This window comes from Macaca thibetana, chromosome 2 (genome assembly GCF_024542745.1).
Source record: "Macaca thibetana thibetana isolate TM-01 chromosome 2, ASM2454274v1, whole genome shotgun sequence".
In the NCBI taxonomy this organism is placed as follows: Eukaryota; Metazoa; Chordata; class Mammalia; order Primates; family Cercopithecidae; genus Macaca; species Macaca thibetana.
Genome location: NC_065579.1, coordinates 153,289,054 through 153,307,554, shown reverse-complemented (window position 1 = coordinate 153,307,554; position 18,501 = coordinate 153,289,054). Strand labels below are relative to the sequence as shown.

Genomic DNA, 18,501 nt, shown 5'->3' with positions numbered 1-18,501 from the left:
TTTATAGTTTGGTCTTCTCACATCATTTAAATAATATTTGTATAGGGATAAAGGAAGTGCAGTTTTGCTGATTTTATAATATATACAATATGGAAACTTTTCTTTTTTTTTTTTTTTTACTTGTAGAATTTCAAGAACCCTATGCTGTCGTAGTACTTCTGGAGAAAGATCTCATTGTAGTTGATCTGACACAAAGCAAGTAAGTTATCCATGTACAGATTAACACTTTTAAACTCTATTTATTTTAGATAATTGGCATTTGTATTCTTTAGATAGAAAATATTCTTTGTGTGAATATTGGTTTGCTAGAATTACAGAAATGCACTTTGGTTCAATGGTGAAAATGAAACCAGGAGAATTTGGGAAACACTGAGAAAACTGTAAGACAACTTAAAGGCAGCACCTGATGTTTGGACAGAAACATTGAAGACTCAGGACACATAAAATTGATCACATTTTTGTTGTTTCCTTAAAGAAAATCAATCATTATGAAAACTTGTGCAATGTGATAGCTAAGTAATGGAAAATGACACATGATAAAAGTATTATTGCACTACTGCAGCAGACAACACAGAACACCAGAATCTCAGGGGCAGAGAAGACTGGGGCCTTCTTTTACTTTTTTCCTTTTTCATTATGTTACAGGCAATTGAAAAAAGTGTAGAATACTGCTATTATAGTGGTGCTCTCCACTCCTTTACATTGTCAGTAAAAATCTTCTGTCCATTTTTATTATAATGGTAATAGCATGAAACTAATTTCCATCATTTTATGTTCTTCCACTGATTTTTTAGCCTCATATATTTGTAATACAATTTTGTAAGTTGTCTCTCCTTGGCCTGGAATAACTTTCTCTTCAATTTTTCTCTTTACCAACATCTTATCTGTAAGATTCTCAAGTCAGATATCACTTCCCTATTTTTTTAAAAAATTCATTATCTGTATAATTTGGTAACATATCCTAATATGGGCTCTCATAACCCCCACATTTCTCTCTTCATAGCTTTTGACACAGATACAATTTTCTATTTGCTGTTGCTTAAAGATTGTCTTCCCGCTAGGCTGTAGACTCCATGAAGGAGGGGCTCTGTCTCCACATGGAGTCAGATCTCAATAAATTTTTGTTGAATAAATCAATCCGAATTCTACTCTTCAAGTTGTTTGTAAATGTAAGATCCAGGGTTCTTCCTCATACTAATTTGCAGATATTATTCTCAGGATTTTAAAAGGGATGTAGGATTTGGGCCATGAAATCATCATAACTGGGAATTCTACTTAGCTGCCCTAATTATCAACATAAGACTTTTTGTGTAGATGTAAGGATTTATGCTTATTCCTCTAAGAAGTTCTAATATGAGTCTTATTAAAATATACTCTTCTAATCTCATTGGTATTCAGCTCTTCTTTGTATGTCATATTTGTTGGTTACTCATACTTTGCCTAAGTATCTAACATCCTTGCAGGCCCATTATACTTTACCTTTCATGGCCACTTTCTTCAGTGTATGTATGTGTGTGTGTGTGTATATATATATTATATATATATAAATTATATATATATTATATATATATAAATTATATATATTATATATATAAATTATATATATACTGTATATATATAAATTATATATATACTGTATATATAAATTATATATATATACAGTATATATATATTCTTTCGTTTAAATTTTATTTTATTGTGACAGAATATGCATAACATAAAAGTTACCATTTTATGTATACATACATTCTTGTGGTTTTCATTACCCTATATAAGTATGTGAATTACCATTTTGTTTGCAAGTTTTCTCTAACATTTTACCTTTTTTAGCATGTATTAAAATCTCTGTGGCATTCCCACTTCATTGGCTGTTACATGGAATTTAACATGTCAAAAACTGAGTATGTTCTCTTTCCCTCCAAATGGTTACCTCTCAGCTATATTGAATGTTAAACAAGTTATAACTTTGGAATCCTTTTCATTTTTTTTTCTTTTTATCTTTTTCTCTCCATTTAATCCCCAACCCAAAGGCAAGCATTAGGATTTAGAAATTATTTCTATTCTTGATTTCTTGGATTCATATCTTCATTTCTATTTTCACAGCAACCAGTTTATACTTTTATGTCTAAATTCCTCTTGTAAATTTTTAGCTACTTCTCTTTTTAATATCTTTTTGCCTACTCTTTGCCAATGTACTAAAATAATTTTTCTCAAAAAATTTCATAATATTTAACTTTGTCAGGAGCCTATTATTGTTACCTCTTGCTATGATCAAATTCTAAATTGTAGGCCTTGTCTTCAAGGGGATCCATTTATCTTCTAACTCTTTAATCTTAGAAATGTTAATAATTTGTACTCTGAAACAGAGAATCTCTGATATATCTAGTTTAACCTCTGGTACCTCTAGTTTAACCTACTTGTCACTTAAAGAGACATGAATAATTCCTTTAACCTGATTTTGCATATATAACTATTCTTATTTGGGATACTATCTGCAACATTTCAGATTGGTAGAAAGAGAACTGCTGCCAGAACACACACACATACACATACACACACACACACACACCCCCACCCCATATTTTCTGGAGATTGGACTAAACTCCTAATTTTTTAATTAAGTTCCTAATAATATGAGAAAAAACTGTTTTCTAACAGGCACCTCCTACCCTAAAAAAACACATAGTTTCAGAAGTTATATGATGACACCTGGAACAGATATGGCATAGAATAATACTAATTTCCTCCTTGCGCAGTGCCTGGTACATACGATGTTCTAAATAGCTACAGGGATTTTAAATTTGATTTCATAGTCATTTCCTTTTTAAGGTTATAGTAAGCTTGAGGATATGAAAGTTATTACATCCATAAGTCTTCATTCCAACTATGTTCTCTAGTTTACATAGGAAATGATCTTTTGGATATACACAGTCACATACACACAAACCTACATATGACACACATCTTTTCATTATTCCTGCAAAAAGTTTAAAAGTTTCCTATCTATTACGTCTTTGTCTTAGTCCCTTTTATATTGTTATGAAGGAATACTCAAGGCTAGATAATTTATAAAGAAAAATGATATTTGGTTCACAATTCTGATGTCTAGAAAGTCCAAGTTTGAGTGTCTGCATCTGTTGAGGGTCTCAAGCTGTTTCTACTCATTGCAGAAAGTGAAGGGAAGTCAGAATGTGCAGAAATCACATGGTGAGAAAGAAAGCAAGAGAGAGAGGGGACAGGTTTCAGGCTTTTTTAAACAACCAGCTCTCGTAGGAACTAAGAGTGGGAACTCGTCCCTGAGGGAAGGCATTAATCTATTCATGAGGAATCTGCCCCTGTGAAGGTAAAAAACATCCCAATCATAGCATTCTTCTCCTGAATCCCCAAAACTCATGTCCTCACATATAAGATACAATCATTCCTTTCCAATGGTCTCAAAATCTTAATTCATTTTAACATCCGTTCAAAAGTTTGAAGTATTATAAAATATGAAACAAGTTCTTTACTTCCAAGGTAACAATGGTTGTATAGGTGTTGGGTAAACATTTGCATTCCAGTAGGAAGGCGTAACAAGTCTTATGCAGCTTTAAAACACAGCAGAGTAGACATTAAATCTTAAAGCTCCAAAATAATCTTCTTTGACTCCATGTCCTGCATCCTGGAAACACTGGTGCAAGGAGTGGTCTCCCAAGGCCTTGGCAGTCCTGTCCCCATGTTTTTGCTGCACACAGTCCATGTGGCTGCTTTCATATGTTGGAGTTGAATGCCTGAGGCTTTTCCAGACTGAGGTTGCACACTGCTGGTGGCTCTGCCTATGTGACAGGTTTCAGCATGGGCACCCAGGCTTTTTGATATATCCTCTGATATCTAGGGGGGCAGCTGCCAAGCCTCCATGGCTCTTGTGTTCTGGGTGCCTGCAGACTTAACACCATGTGGATTCACAAGGCTTATGGCTTGTGCCCTCTGGAGCAGCAACCACAGCAGCAACTGGGTCCATTTGAGCCATAGTGGGAGCTGGAGTTGTAGGAATGTAAGGAACAGCGACCCAAAGGGGCACAGGGCAGTGGTGCCCTGGTCCTGTCCCCCAAAACCATTCTGTTCTCCTAGGCTCCTGGGACTGTGATGGGATGGGTGGCCTCAAAGATTTCTGAAATACCTTTTGTCCATTGTCTTGACTATTAATACCTTGCTCCCTTACTGGTCATGCTAATCTCTTTAGCAAGTAGTTGCTTAGATTTCCCTCCTGAAAACACTCTTTTCTTTACTACCACATGGCCAGGCTGCAAATTTTTCAAATGTTAATGCTCTGCTTTTCTTTTAATTATAGATTCTTCCGTTAAGTGATTCCATTGTGGACATAATTTAGTGTAAGCTGTTAAAAGTAACAATGCCACTTCTTTTGTTTTTTTGTTTTTTTTTTTTTGAGACGGAGTCTCGCTCTGTTGCCCAGGCTGGAGTGCAGTGGCCGGATCTCAGCTCACTGCAAGCTCCGCCTCCTGGGTTCACGCCATTCTCCTGCCTCAGCCTCCCGAGTAGCTGGGACTACAGGCGCCCGCCTCCTCGCCCGGCTAGTTTTTTGTATTTTTTTTAGTAGAGACGGGGTTTCACCGTGTTAGCCAGGATGGTCTCGATCTCCTGACCTCGTGATCCGCCCGTCTCGGCCTCCCAAAGTGCTGGGATTACAGGCTTGAGCCACCGCGCCCGGCCAACAATGCCACTTCTTGAGCACTTTGCTGCTTAGAATTTTTTTCTGCCAGATACTCAAGGTCATCACTCTTAAGGTTAGCCTTCCACAATGCAGCCAAATTCTTTGCTACGGTGCCACAATGCAGCCAGGTTCTTTGCTGCAGTGCAACAATGGGGATATTTGCTCCAGTTCCCAATAAGTTCCTAATTTCTGTCTGAGACCTCATTAGCATGGCCTTTTCTACCCATATTTCTGTCAGTATTTTGGTCACAACTACTTAACCAATTTCTAAGAAGTTCCAAACTTTCCCTCATATTTTTATCTTCTGAGCTCTCCAAACTCTTCCAACTTCTACCCGTCACTCATTTCTAAAGTGCTTCCACAATTTCAGGTATCTTTATAGCAACACCCCGTTCCTCAGTACTAATTTTCTGTCTTAGTCTGTTTTGTGTTGCTATAAAGGAACACCTGAAGCTAGTAATTTAAAAAAAAAAAAAAAAAGTTTATTTTGTTTACAAGATTGGGCATCTGTATGTGGTGAGAACCTCAGCTGTTTTCACTCATGGCAAAAGGTGAAGGGGAGCTGAGCTGGTGTGTGCAGAGGTTACGTGATGAAAGAAGAAACAAGCAAGAAGGAGGAGACTCCAGGCTCTTTTTAACAACCAGCTCTCACAGGAATGAAAAGGGAGAACTCATTCACCTCCTAGACAGGACATTAATCAATTAATGAGGGATCTGCCCCATAAGCCAAACACCTGTCATTAGGCTCCACCTCCAACACTGGGGACTAAATTTCAAAATGAGATTTGGAGGGGACAAACAAACGTCCAAACCATAGCACCCCCACTGAAAGAAAGTCAAAATTTATTTATATTTTAATATTTGTAAGGATACGAAATAAATATTTACCATTGTATGTAGGTAAAGTTCTTAGTTTATTTTTAGTGAATTAACTAAGTAAACTTGTTATATAATAGTTTCAGATTAATAGAATTCATTGTATCTATATTAGCAAAGCAATGCCACTGTGGAATGTTAGAATTATGAGAAGTAAATTTTGAGCTTGAGTAAAATTTTACTAGCATTAACATTACATTTTATAAATTACTGTTACAAAAAGATCATTTTTGTTCATACAATTCTTGTTTTATGGTACTTAAAAAACAAGTGAAATTTATAGTAAACGTTTAGAGACATTTTAGGGCTTATCAAAATTATTTTCTATTTTTTCTTGTAAAATAACACTGATATATTGTCTTTATCTATTAGTTTTCCAATCTTTGAAAATCCATATCCCATGGACATTCATGAATCACCAGTTACATGCACAGCATACTTTGCAGATTGTCCTCCGGATTTGATTCTAGTACTGTATTCCATAGGAGTCAAGCATAAAAAACAAGGATACAGTAATAAGGTAAAAGTAGAAATTATAAATAACTTTTCTTGTATTCATATCACATGATCATACTTTTTCCCATTACTTTATTTTCTTACATTCCATATAGGAGGACTTGAACTAAATTATTTCTAATTTAAAAACCAACATCTATTAAAGACGTAACTTCTTAAATTCAAACTTTCTAAATGCTACTTAGCTTTAAGCCTACAGAGGTATAATTTCTTATATAGAAGGTATATAATTATATACTGATATACTTATCTATTACGTGCATTTATATACTAAGCATGTACTTATATTAATATATATTTGAGTCATAAGATATAAGCTTTATTTTAGATGAAAACTTATGTTTTAAGAAAACAAAAAGACTCAAGTCTTCCTAGTTAATAATTAATTAATGGTTTAGGAAACATAATTATTAAAAGTCATTTGTTAAATAACATTATAGAATTTTTTATTATAGTTTACTACAAGATTCAACTATTTATAATTGTAACAGATTATCTATTATGATTTCTGTTATTTTCCCAGGGCTGTTGGGATGGACAACTTCAAGAGACACTATTTACATAGCTTCTATGTTAAATGGCACCACAGTAGTTTGGTGGTACACAGACTATATGAGACTATATGACACATGTAGCAACACTGTATTTGTACAATTAAAAATACTTCTTTGATTTGTTTATATAAATGGTAAGATTGACTAAAATCTATATTTTTAAGGGAGATAGAATTGTGCATTTAGACGTGTTTGTTCAATGAAAAAATTAAAAGACAGCTACACACTTCATTCTTGATTATTTTACAGTTAGTTTGTCTAAGTGAACTTTTTATCATTATTTTAAGCTATTTTCATTTTAAATTTCTAAGCCATTTGAACATATATACATACTTTCTGGATAATCTATTTAGGAGTGGCCAATCAGTGGAGGAGCTTGGAACCTTGGAGCACAAACGTATCCAGAAATTATTATTACTGGGTAAGTAGATGTGTTTTGTGAGTTATTAATTCATCAACATAAAGATGTTTACTGAGTCTTGATACTTTTCCATAATTGTGTTCTATGCAGAATAATAGTTTAAGTAAAAGTAAAGATATAAGAAATTGCTTCTACCCAAAGATTCTCATCTTGACAGAGGATATAATCAAACCATTGGAAACATAATAACAAAAAAGAAAGCATAGATTATATCACCAGGAGAAAGTCAAAGTGGGGAAGTCATGAGATATTAGTCTTCACTGGAAATCACAGAATATTAGCTTTACAAAGGCCCTTACAAACACTTACCTATTTCTGCCAAATTCAGGAATCACTGCTCTATATCTGTACGAGGTGGTTATTTTAAATATTTCTCAAAACTTACAGCACCAGAAATAACACTTCTTTGTATGACAACCCACTTGATGTTTTAATATTAGAAACAAAAATAGAGACATAGCTAATGATAAATATGAGATTTAAAAGGTAATAAGCGTTCTGCTAATGGGAAGATAAATATACTTTTTCCTATTCTTCCCACTAAATGACTAAAAACTCTGGATATTATATATAAGATAAACATAAGATGACTAGGAAATGTGAAGAAGCGTCAGACCAGGTAGGGCCCCTAAGTCTTAAAGAATGACATGGAAGTCAGTTCCCTAAGTTTTCTTTCTGCCTCATATATCCCAGAATTAGAGCTAAAGAAGCTAGTAACCTAGAAATGTGAATGGACACAGATGAAAAATCCCAACAAAACCTAGCTCTCTTTAGCCATGAAATGAAGAAAGCAGCAGTATATCAAGACAGAAAACATTTGGAAAATAATCTCTCTACTTAGGTTTAACAAACACACACACACACACACACACACACACACACACACACCTTCCTCCCACACACACAACTGTGGCCCTCCCCAACTCACTCCAGTAAAGGCCAAGTGGAGAGCTTAGACTTTCACCCTTGTCAAGGTATAATGAGGTACCCCAGCTTCCCCAGAGTGTCAGATAAAGCAGAGTAGGGAGCTGGGGCTTTGAATCATGGGGTGAAACCCCTCTCTTGTGGTGTCAGTGGGGAGCTAGAATTCTCACCACTGTCCAGCAGTAATGAGTAGCTACCATTCCCTATCCCCTTCCCTGTGTCAACAGAAATAAATGAGGAAGGAGAGAAGAAAGGGTGGGACTGAAAAGTATTAAGGAAATAATGGCTGAAAACTTATCAAATTTAGCAAAACAACATGAACCTTCAGATTCCAGAAGCTGAGCAAACCCCAATAAATCTATACCAAGATAAATTATCATCAAATTTCAGAGCAGTAAATACTAAAAGAAAAAAATCTGGAAAGTCACAATAGAGAAATGACATCTAACCTATAGGGCCAAACCTTCCTGCCAAAAGGAAAAGTGAGTATTTTTCAAGTACTGAAAGAAAAAGAAATATCAATCCTGAATCCTATACCCAGTGAAAATATCCTTCAAGAATTAAGGCAAAATAAAGATCAAAATCCATCATTTCCAGATGCAATAAACTAAGAGAATTTTTCAACACCAAATCTACCTTTAAAAAAGTAACTACAGGAAGTTCCCTACACAGAAAGGAAATGAGCCTTGGTTCATCAAGAAGGAAGAAATAATACAATAACAAAAGTATGGATAAATACAATAGGCTTTCCATCTCTTGAATTTTTAAATGTATATTTTATGGTTGAAGCAAAGATTATAGTAACAGTGTCTGATGTTACTATAATCACATTGACTGGTATGGTTCTAAATGTGTATAGAGGAGATATTTAACACAATTATAAATGGGAGAGGATAAAAAGATGTGAAGAAAGTTAAGGCTTTTATATATCTTGAACTGGTAATAAGATGACACTGGTAGAATGTGATAAGTTGTGATACAATGTAATACCTAAAAAAACTTTAAAAATTATGCAGAGGTGTACTTAAAAACACTACTGACAAATCAAAATGGAAGCACTATAATATTTCAAGTAACAGGAAGGCAGAAAAAGAGGAAACAGGAAAAAAAGCAGAAAAAATTATATGGTTTACTGAAGCCCTAACATATCAATAATTATATTAAATATAAATGGTCTAAATACTTCCATGCAAATATGAAAATTGATAGAGTGGGTTAAAAACATGACCAGCTATATGTTATTTGCAATACATTCACTTCAAATATAACAGCATAGACAATTTGACAGTAAAAAGACAGAAAAAAAAGTATGAAAAAGAATTAATTGAGAGTGACATCAGCAAGGTAACAGAATAGGAAGCCCTAGACTTTGTTCTCTACAGATACACTCACTTTACAACAATATATGGTTCAAAAAGCCATTATGATAACTTCAGAAACCGTTTAGGAAGTCACAGTACCCCAGACAAGCTCAAAGCCAAGAATGGTCACACTGAAATGGGTAAGAAAAGTGTGGCATTTCAGAAACATCAGTCCTTTTTCTGAGCTGGCACAGCTCACAATTAGGAGGAAAAGTGCAACTCATGGCTTCACCTTTTTGAGGGAAAGAAAAGAGTGGAAGATATATGCAATGTTCTAGATTTATAGTGGCTGCTCAAGGGACTAATTTCTGTATCATGTGATAGAGATCTGGCATACTCTGCATACCTGGGTGCCACTGAGAGCAAAATATATTTCAGTGGCTTGTAGCATCAGAGAACCTGCAGTATTTCAGACAGATACTAGGGGCAGCAAGATACTACAAGTTCCTGAAAAAGAAACTGGAAAACTTCACTAGTTAGGAATTACATGCAGAAGCCCAGAGAAGATAAATTCCCATAAAAAGTTTGAGAGGCTCTTAGAATCTCTACCTGAACTGATTTATGAAAAATGTCCCCTGTACAAAGTCAGTCCATAAGGATGTGACTACTTTTTCATATTAAAGTCAACAAAAAGAAAGCATACAAAGAGACAGGGAAACATGGCCCAATCAGAGAGACAAAAAAAAAAAAAAAAAAAATCCAGTAACTGATTTTAACCCTTTTCCTACTTGTCCCAACAATACTCACTGGTAGCACTTGCAGCTGTGACATTTATGCCAAGATAACTTTACCTCAAAATATCTCACTTTTATTATTATTGTCGTATCACTCTAGTATATTGACTTTGGAAATAAAAGACATCATTGTATTTACAGCATTCTGTTTTTAGTAGTGGTATTTCCATTTACAAAATATAGTAATTCTCCATCACTGAAAATGTCATATCCTAGAAAACACAGCATTCCTACGTGTGAAGGTAACATCATTCTTGTACAGCTTTTGGCTGAGGATTCATTTGGTGAATTTATTTTTTCCGAAATAGACTATTCTGATGTTAGTTCTGTTCAGAAATAACTCCAGGAACAGTTTTCATGTTTTATTTTCACATTGAAAACCAGTCAGATTTTCTTCAGCCTCAAAAAGTGTATTTATGTAAAATTAAACGAGCACTGGAAGCAAGCTGTACTTTTTTATTCTAAATGGGAAAAGGGTTAAAGAAACAGAAATCTGTGTATTACCTGACAAAGAGTTCAAAATAATCATCTTAAAGAAACTCAATATATTAGAGAATACAAATAGAAAACTAAACAAAATGTGGGAAATGATGCATGAACAAAATGAGAATATCAACAGAGTTTGAAATTATTAAAAAGGAACAATTCTAGATCTGAAGAATACGGTAATTTATTTGAAAAATTCATTAGAGAGTCGTCAACAACAGACTTGGCCAAGCAAAAGGAAGAATCAGTGAACTGGAAAATAGGTCACTTGAAATTACTGAGTCAGAGGAACAAAAAGAAGAGGGCCTAAGACCCTTATGAACACATTCAAGTGGACTGATGTATACATTATGGGAATTTAAGAAGGGGTGGGGGGGGGAGAGAGAGAGAGAGAGAGAGAGAGAGAGAGAGTGAATGGAGCAGAGAGAATGGAGCAGGGAGCTTACTTGAAGAAATAATGGTCAAAATTTTCCCCAGTTGGAGGAAAGAAATGGAAATTCAAATTCAAGAAGCTTAAACAAGTCCAATAATATGAACCCAAAGAAGCTCATAAAGAGACACATTATAATCAAACTGTCGAAAATAAAAGACAAAAAGAAAATCTTGAAAGCATCAAGAAGAAAAATTCTTATCACATGCAAGGAAATCCCCATGAGATTGTCAGCAGGTTTTTCAGCAGAAGCATGGCAGACTAGAAGGGAGTGGGATAATATACTCAAAGTGCTGAAAGAAAAAAACCCCACCAACTTAGAATACTATATTTGGCATAACCCACTTCAAAAATGAAGGAGAAATAAGCCCTCCCTATATAAACAAAAACTGAAGGAATTCATCAACACTAGACATGTCTTACATAAATTGCTGAGAGTTCCTTCAGTTGAAACAAACACACTAGACAACAACACCAAAGCATACAAAAACTTAAAAGCTCTCTGGTAAAGTTAAATTTATAGACAAATATAGAATATTGTAATATTGTAAAGGTGGTGGATAAATCACTTTGATTTCTGGCATATAATTTAAATAATAAAAAAAATTACTGTAAAACTATGATAATAGATGCAAAATATAAAAATATGTAATTTGTGACATCAATAACATAAAGAGAGGGTGAATGTAAAGGAGTAGATTTTTTTGTATGTAGTTAAAGTTGTTATAGTTTAAAATAGATTGGTATAACTAGAAGATGTTTTATGTAATCCTTATGGTAAACACAAAGAAAATGCCTATAGAATATGCACAAAAGAAAATGAAAAAGGAATAAAAGTATGTCACTAAACAAAAAAATAAATGAAACCCAAAGGAAGCCAACAAGAGAAGAAAAGGAGGTCAGAATAACCACATATCATATAGAAAATAGTAAAATGGCATTAGTAAGTTCTTCTGTACCAATAATTATGGTAAATGTAAATGGATTAAACTCCCTAATCAAAAGACATAAAATGGCTTGATAGAAAAAAGTAGAACTATATACTGCCTCCAAGAAACTCACTTTAGATTTAAGGACACACGTAGGTTGAAAGTGAAAGGATAGAAAAAGATGTACCATGCAAATTGTAACCAAAGGAGAACGAAATGAACACATCTATATTGGACTTTAAGCCAATAACTCACAAGGGACAAAGAAAGACATTACCTAATAATAAAAGAGTCAATCCAACAGAAAGATATAAAAAGTACAAACACATATGAATGTAACAGCAGAGCATCAAAATATATGAAGCAAACATTGACAAAATTGAAAAAATGAACAGAATAACACAATAATAGTAGTATATTTCAATACCACATTTTCAATAATGAATAGATCAACTAGGCAAAAGATCAAGAAGGAAACAGGGTATTTGAAAAACACTACAGAACAATTGGGCCTAACAGATATACAAAACACTACACCTAGCAATAGGAGAAAAACATTCTGCTTAAGCACATGGACCTTGTTCCAGGATAAGTAATATGTTAGGCCAGGGGTCCACAACCCCTGGGCTGCAGACCAGTACCAGTCCATGGCCTGTTAGGAACCAGGCCACACAGCAGGAGTTAAGTGGCAGGCAAGTGAGCATTACCACCTGAGCTCTGCCTCCTGTTAGATCAGGTACAGCATTGGATTCTCATAGGAGTACGAACCCTATTATGAACTGCACATGCAAGGGATCTAGGTTGCATGCTTCTTATGAGAATCTAACTAATGCCTGATGATCTGAGGTGGAACAGTTTCACCCCAAATCCATCTCTCACCACCCCCGTCTGTGGAAAAGTGGTTTTCCACAAAACTAGTACCTGGTGCCAAAAAGGTTGGGGACTGCTCTGTTAGGCCACACATCTGTAGATGCAAGTTATTAGTAATGTTAGTTCTTTGGTTGAGTGGTTTCAATACGATTATATTCTGTATATTAAATCTGTTACATACATTGTTATTTTCATATCAAGTATTACATGATGAAAAATAAAATAGAATTAAATTTTGTCAGGGTATATAGAGTCTCAGACCAACATCCTGCAGATTTTTTTTAGTAATAAAGTTTAAAAATATCTGTAAGTTTATAATTAGAGTAAACATACAAAGTCATTCATAGTCTTTATTTGTAATAGCCAAAAACTGAAAACAACCCAAATGTTCATCATTTGGTGAAGGGGTAAATAGAGTATATCCATACAATGGAATACTATTTAACCACAAAAAGGAACAAATTATTAATACATGTAGGAAAGATTATCCTCAAAAACATTATGCTAAGTGAAAAATGCAGACACAAAAACAGTAGATATTATGTGGGTTCCACTTATATAAACATTCTAAGAAAAAAAAAATTCATATAGGCAGAAAGTAGATTATTGGGGATCTGCTGGGGATGGGAAACATGGTTCCATATTGCCATGAGTAATTTTTTGGAGTGACGGAAATGTCCTAAAACTGGATGATGATGTCAATGTGACAACTGTGTAAATTTACTAAAAATTATCAAACTGTACACTCACAGTGGTTGAATTTTACAGTTATGTAAATTACATCTGAATAAAGCTATTAACAAAATAGAGTAAGCCACTCAGTGACTAACCACCTCTCAAAATAAAAAATCAGTTGACCATATAAATATGGTTCTATTTCTGGACTCTCTACCTTGTTTCACTGCTGTATGTGTCTGTTTTTCACCAGTAGCACAAAAACTTTATTGTAGCTTTAGGGTGAGACTTAAACCTTATGTAGTTTGAGTTCTCCAACTTTGTTTTTAGTTTTCAAAATTACTTTGGCTAATCTAGTTTCTTTTAAAAAAATAATTTCAGCTTTTATTTTAGATTCAGGGATACATGTGCAGGATTGCTACGTGGGCATATTAGACACAGGTAGTGAGCATAGTACCCAACAGGTAGTTTTCAACCCAAATCCCTCTCCTTCCCTCCCTGCTCTAGTAGTCTGCAGTGTCTATTGTTTCTGTGTTTATGTCCATGTGTACTTAATGTTTAGCTCCCAGTTATATGTGAGAACATGTGGTATTTAGTTTTCTGTTCCTGTGCTGGCTTACAACATCCATGTTGCTGTAAAGGACATGATTTCACTCTTTTTTATGGCTATGTAATATTCCATGGTACATATGTACCATATTTTCTTTATCCAGTCCACTGTTGTTGGGTGCCTAGGTTGATTCCGTGTGCCATTGTAAATAGCATGGCAATGAACATACAAGTGCATGTGCCTTTTAGGTATAATGATTTATGTTGCTTTGTTTATATACCCAGTAATGGGATTGCTGGGTCAAATGGTAACTCTGTTTTAAGTTCTTTGAGAAATCTCCCAACTGCTTTCTATTTTCAGTAGTGGCTTAACTAATTTACATTCCCACCAACAATGTTTAAGCATTCCCTTTTCTCTGCAATCTGGCAAGCATCTGTTACTATTCAACTTTTTAATAATAGCCATTCTGACTGTTGTACAATTGTATCCTATTGTGTTTTGATTTTCTTTCTTTCTTTTTATTTTATTTTTTTTTTTTGAGACAGACTTGCTCTGTTGGCCTGGCTGGAGTGCAGTGCCATGATCTCGGCTCACTGCAATCTCTGTCTCCTGGGCTCAAGCAATTCTCCTGCCTCAGCTTCCCAAGTAGCTGGGATTATAGGTCTGTGCCACCATGCCTGGCTAATTTTTGTATTTTTAGTAGAGACAGGGCTTCACCATGTTGGCCAGGCTGGTCTAGAACTCCTGACCTCACATAATTTGCCCCCCTCAGCCTCTCAAAGTGCTGGGATTACAGGTGTGAGCCACTGTGCCTGGTCATGTTTTGATTTTAATTTTTCTGATGATTAGTGATGATGAGCATTTTTTCATGTTTATTGGCTGCTTGTATGTCTTCTTTTGAGAAGTGTCTGTTCATGTCTTTGGCCCACTTTTTAATGGGGTTATCTGTTTTTTGCTTTTTGGTTTTTTCAAGTTCCTCATGGATTCTAGATATTAGACCTTTGTCAGATGCATAGTTTGTAAATATTTTCTTCCATTATGTAGGTTGTCTGTTTAGTCTGTTGATAGTTTCTTTTGCTGTGCAGAAGCTCTTGAGTTTAATTAGTTCTTACATGTCAAGTTTTGCTTTTGTCACAATCATTTTTGGGGGCTTGGCCATAAATTCTTTGCCAAGGCTGATATCAAGAAGGGTATTTCTTAGGTTTTCTTCTAGTATTTTAGTAGTTTGAGGTCTTACATTTAAATTGTTAATCCATCTTGAGTTAAATTTTGTATATGGTGAAAGGTAAGGGTCTAGTTTCACTATTTTGCATATGCCTAGCCACTTATCCCAGCACCACTTATTGAATAAGGAGTTCATTCCCCATTGTTTGTTTTTGTCAGCCTTGTCAAAGGTCACATGGTTGTAGGTGTGAGGCTTTATTTCTGAGTTTTCTCTTCTGTGCCATTGGTCTATGTGTCTGTTTTTGAACCAGTACCATGCTGTTTTGGTTACTGTAGCCTAATAGTATAGTTTGAAGTTGAGTAGTGTGATGCCTCCTGCTTTGTTCTTTTTGTTTAGGATGACTTTGGCTATTCAGGCTCTTTTTTGGTTTCATAAGAATTTTAGAATAGTTTTTTTTCTACTTCTGTGAGGAATGATGCTGGTAGTTTGATAGGAATAGTGATGAATCTGCACATTGCTTTGGGCAGTATGACCATCAGTTTGTTTATTTCTACAAAAAATTGTTTTACCATATTTTAATTGTGGTTACACTGAATGTATATGCCATTTAGGGGAACAAACATCTAATACGTGATACAATTATCAATAACATATATCTCCTTTTATTAATGCCTTATTTTTTGGTCAACATCTTACAATTTTCAGCATACAGATCTGGCACAAACTGTGTTAGATTTTATCTATTTCTTGGTTTTGGCACTGTCGTAAGTGGTACTATTTTGTTATTTCCAAATGTCTATTGCTATTCCATGGAAATACAATTGATTTTTGTATATTGATATTGTGTCTTATAATTGTGCTAATCATTTATGAGTTCCAGTATCCTTTGTGTAGAATCTCTGGGATTTTCTACATAGCCATAAAATCTGCAAATAGAAATAATTTTATTTCTTCCCTTTTAGTCTGTATGCCTTTTATTTCTTTTTCTTCCCTATTTCAGTGCTTAACACCTCCAATAAGATGTTGAATAAGAATGGTGAGAGTGAACATTTTTTTTGCTTTGTTCCTGATCTTAGGGGAAAACATTCAATCTTTCATTATTATGTATGTTAGGAGATATCTGTAGGTTGTTCCTACACACCTTTTATCTGGTTATAGAAATTTCCTCTGTTCCCAGTTTACTGAAAGTTTTTTTAGGAATGGATGATAAATCTTGTCAAATGCTTTTTCTGCATTTATTGAGATAACAATATGGATTTTCTTTTGTAATCTGTCAATATGGTGAATTTTAATATGGTAGTTGATTCTTTAAGTGTTTGTCTTACATTCCTAAGAAAACCCACTTAGTCATTATGTACTATCCTTTCTATATATTACTTGATTTGCATTGCCAATATTTTGTTGACAGTTTTTATGCCTATTCTCATGAGGAATATCGGTTTGTAATTTTCTTTTATTGTAATGTTTTTGTGTGGGTTTGGTGTCAGAGTAATGCTGACTTCATCAAAAGTGTTGGGAAGTATTATATCTTCTTCTATTTTCTTGATGAGTTTTTATAGAATTGACATTTGATTATTACCAAATAATGATGCAACTCTAGATACATTTGGTGATTTGCTTTTATATTTTGAAACTTAACTTCAATTTTACTATGATATTCAATTCATATTTATATTAATATCAAAATTATCATTTTATTGAATATAAATAATTTTACATGAAAATATGTTGTTCACTTTCCACGGGCCATGTTTCATTGCTCTCCATTACACATATAATCTTTTTACAGTAAAGTCTAAGGAATTATTGTTCTTTTTCTAATCTTTAGATTTTAGTATATTGTTTAAGAAATGAACCATTGTTTTAAGCTTAGAAATGGTTTAGCATACATTAGTTTTCATTAACGTGGTATTTTTGAATCAAAATTGTATCAACAGTAACTCAAGTTTCTGTACATTTGGAGTGATTATTATTTTTATTTAGTTTACTTTAATTAATGCTAATTTATTTCTCATCTAGTCATGCAGATGGATCAATAAAATTTTGGGATGCTTCTGCAAGTAAGTTTCAAGTTTCTGTACAACAGAAACCAATTGGTTAGTATTTACTTATAGCCAACTACCACTTTTTAGTTTGGGCAATTAAAATTTCAGATATATTTTTAGCATACATATGTGGCTGTGTTACAAAAATCCACTACCTACATTGTTAGATCAGTTGAAAGTATTATCTCTACTTTACTTCTCTTCTGTAATATAAGGTAAACAAGACTAAGTCACTCTTTGTCAGCAACCCGTTATATCCACAAGAGGCATGATACATCAGAAAAAGTACCAAACTTTGTCAGATTAACTCTGTTCAAGGAATTTCCTTCACGTCCTACCTGTGTGGTCTTCGCCAAGTGCTTATATCCCTCCAGTCTTCTCTTTTCTTCCCCACTCATCTACCACATCCTGCAAAGATCAAATGATTTGATAACTGTAAGAACTCTTTTTAAATTCTTGAGAATTATGTAACTTAAAGAATAAATAAGGTACTCTGCTCAATGTTGAAGGTCATGCAAAGATACTTAAGACTTCATTATACTCACATATACCCTTCCAGAAAAATTGTGGTCATTAGAAAAGGTAAAGAAATGCACATATATAACTATAGGGAAAGCAATATAAGAACTCTAAATGCAGATTATTTAGATCAGAAATGAGAGAGCCTTATTGAGACCTGGTAGATCCAGGAAAGGTATTTTGATGGAGTTAACATTTAGTGTGAGTTTTGGAAGATAGTTAACTTTTGACAGGAATAGGAGTGAAGAACAAGTTAACAGTGACTCTAAGTTTCTGCATATGAGTAACCAGGAAGATGTAGGTAACTCTTTTGGAAAGAAGGAATATAAGAGAGCTTTGAATTTTTTAGTAAAACCAGAAAATTCAAGTAAAAATATCCAGCAGGTAGGGAGAAAAGTCAGAAATGGAAACCAATGAAGAAGCAGCATAAAAGTGATGTTTGAAGCTGTAGAAATGAATAGCTTCTGAGGAAGACTACAATAAACACACAAGCAGAGGAAGAAGGTTGAATATTGACAATATTCTTAGCCCACAAGGTAGAGTCCCTTGAACAAGCAAACAAACTATCAGCAAGAGAAGAGCATTAAAAGATCTAAACTCATGCATTCTAAAGTCCCCTTCTGATTTCACATAATAAAAAGCAAGTGCCTAAAGAGAAACTTCAAAGGGCAACAGACTTTCTGTTGATGAATCTTTGAGTTTGTTCCTGGAACAAAATTCATTGCATAGTGATGCCAA

At 34.2% G+C, this 18,501-nt stretch overlaps 1 protein-coding gene across 4 annotated transcripts in view; it reads left to right on the top strand.

Moving 5' to 3' along the window:
* STXBP5L (syntaxin binding protein 5L) overlaps window positions 1-18,501 on the top strand; it is a 512,379-nt gene that overhangs the window by 323,042 nt on the left and 170,836 nt on the right. For all 4 annotated transcript variants that reach the window (XM_050781882.1, XM_050781881.1, XM_050781884.1 and 1 more), the window contains 4 exons: window positions 127-199; window positions 5,957-6,104; window positions 7,008-7,075; window positions 17,219-17,259. In XM_050781882.1, the coding sequence (XP_050637839.1) occupies window positions 127-199; window positions 5,957-6,104; window positions 7,008-7,075; window positions 17,219-17,259 (330 nt within the window). The remainder of the gene's footprint in view (window positions 1-126; window positions 200-5,956; window positions 6,105-7,007; window positions 7,076-17,218; window positions 17,260-18,501) is intronic.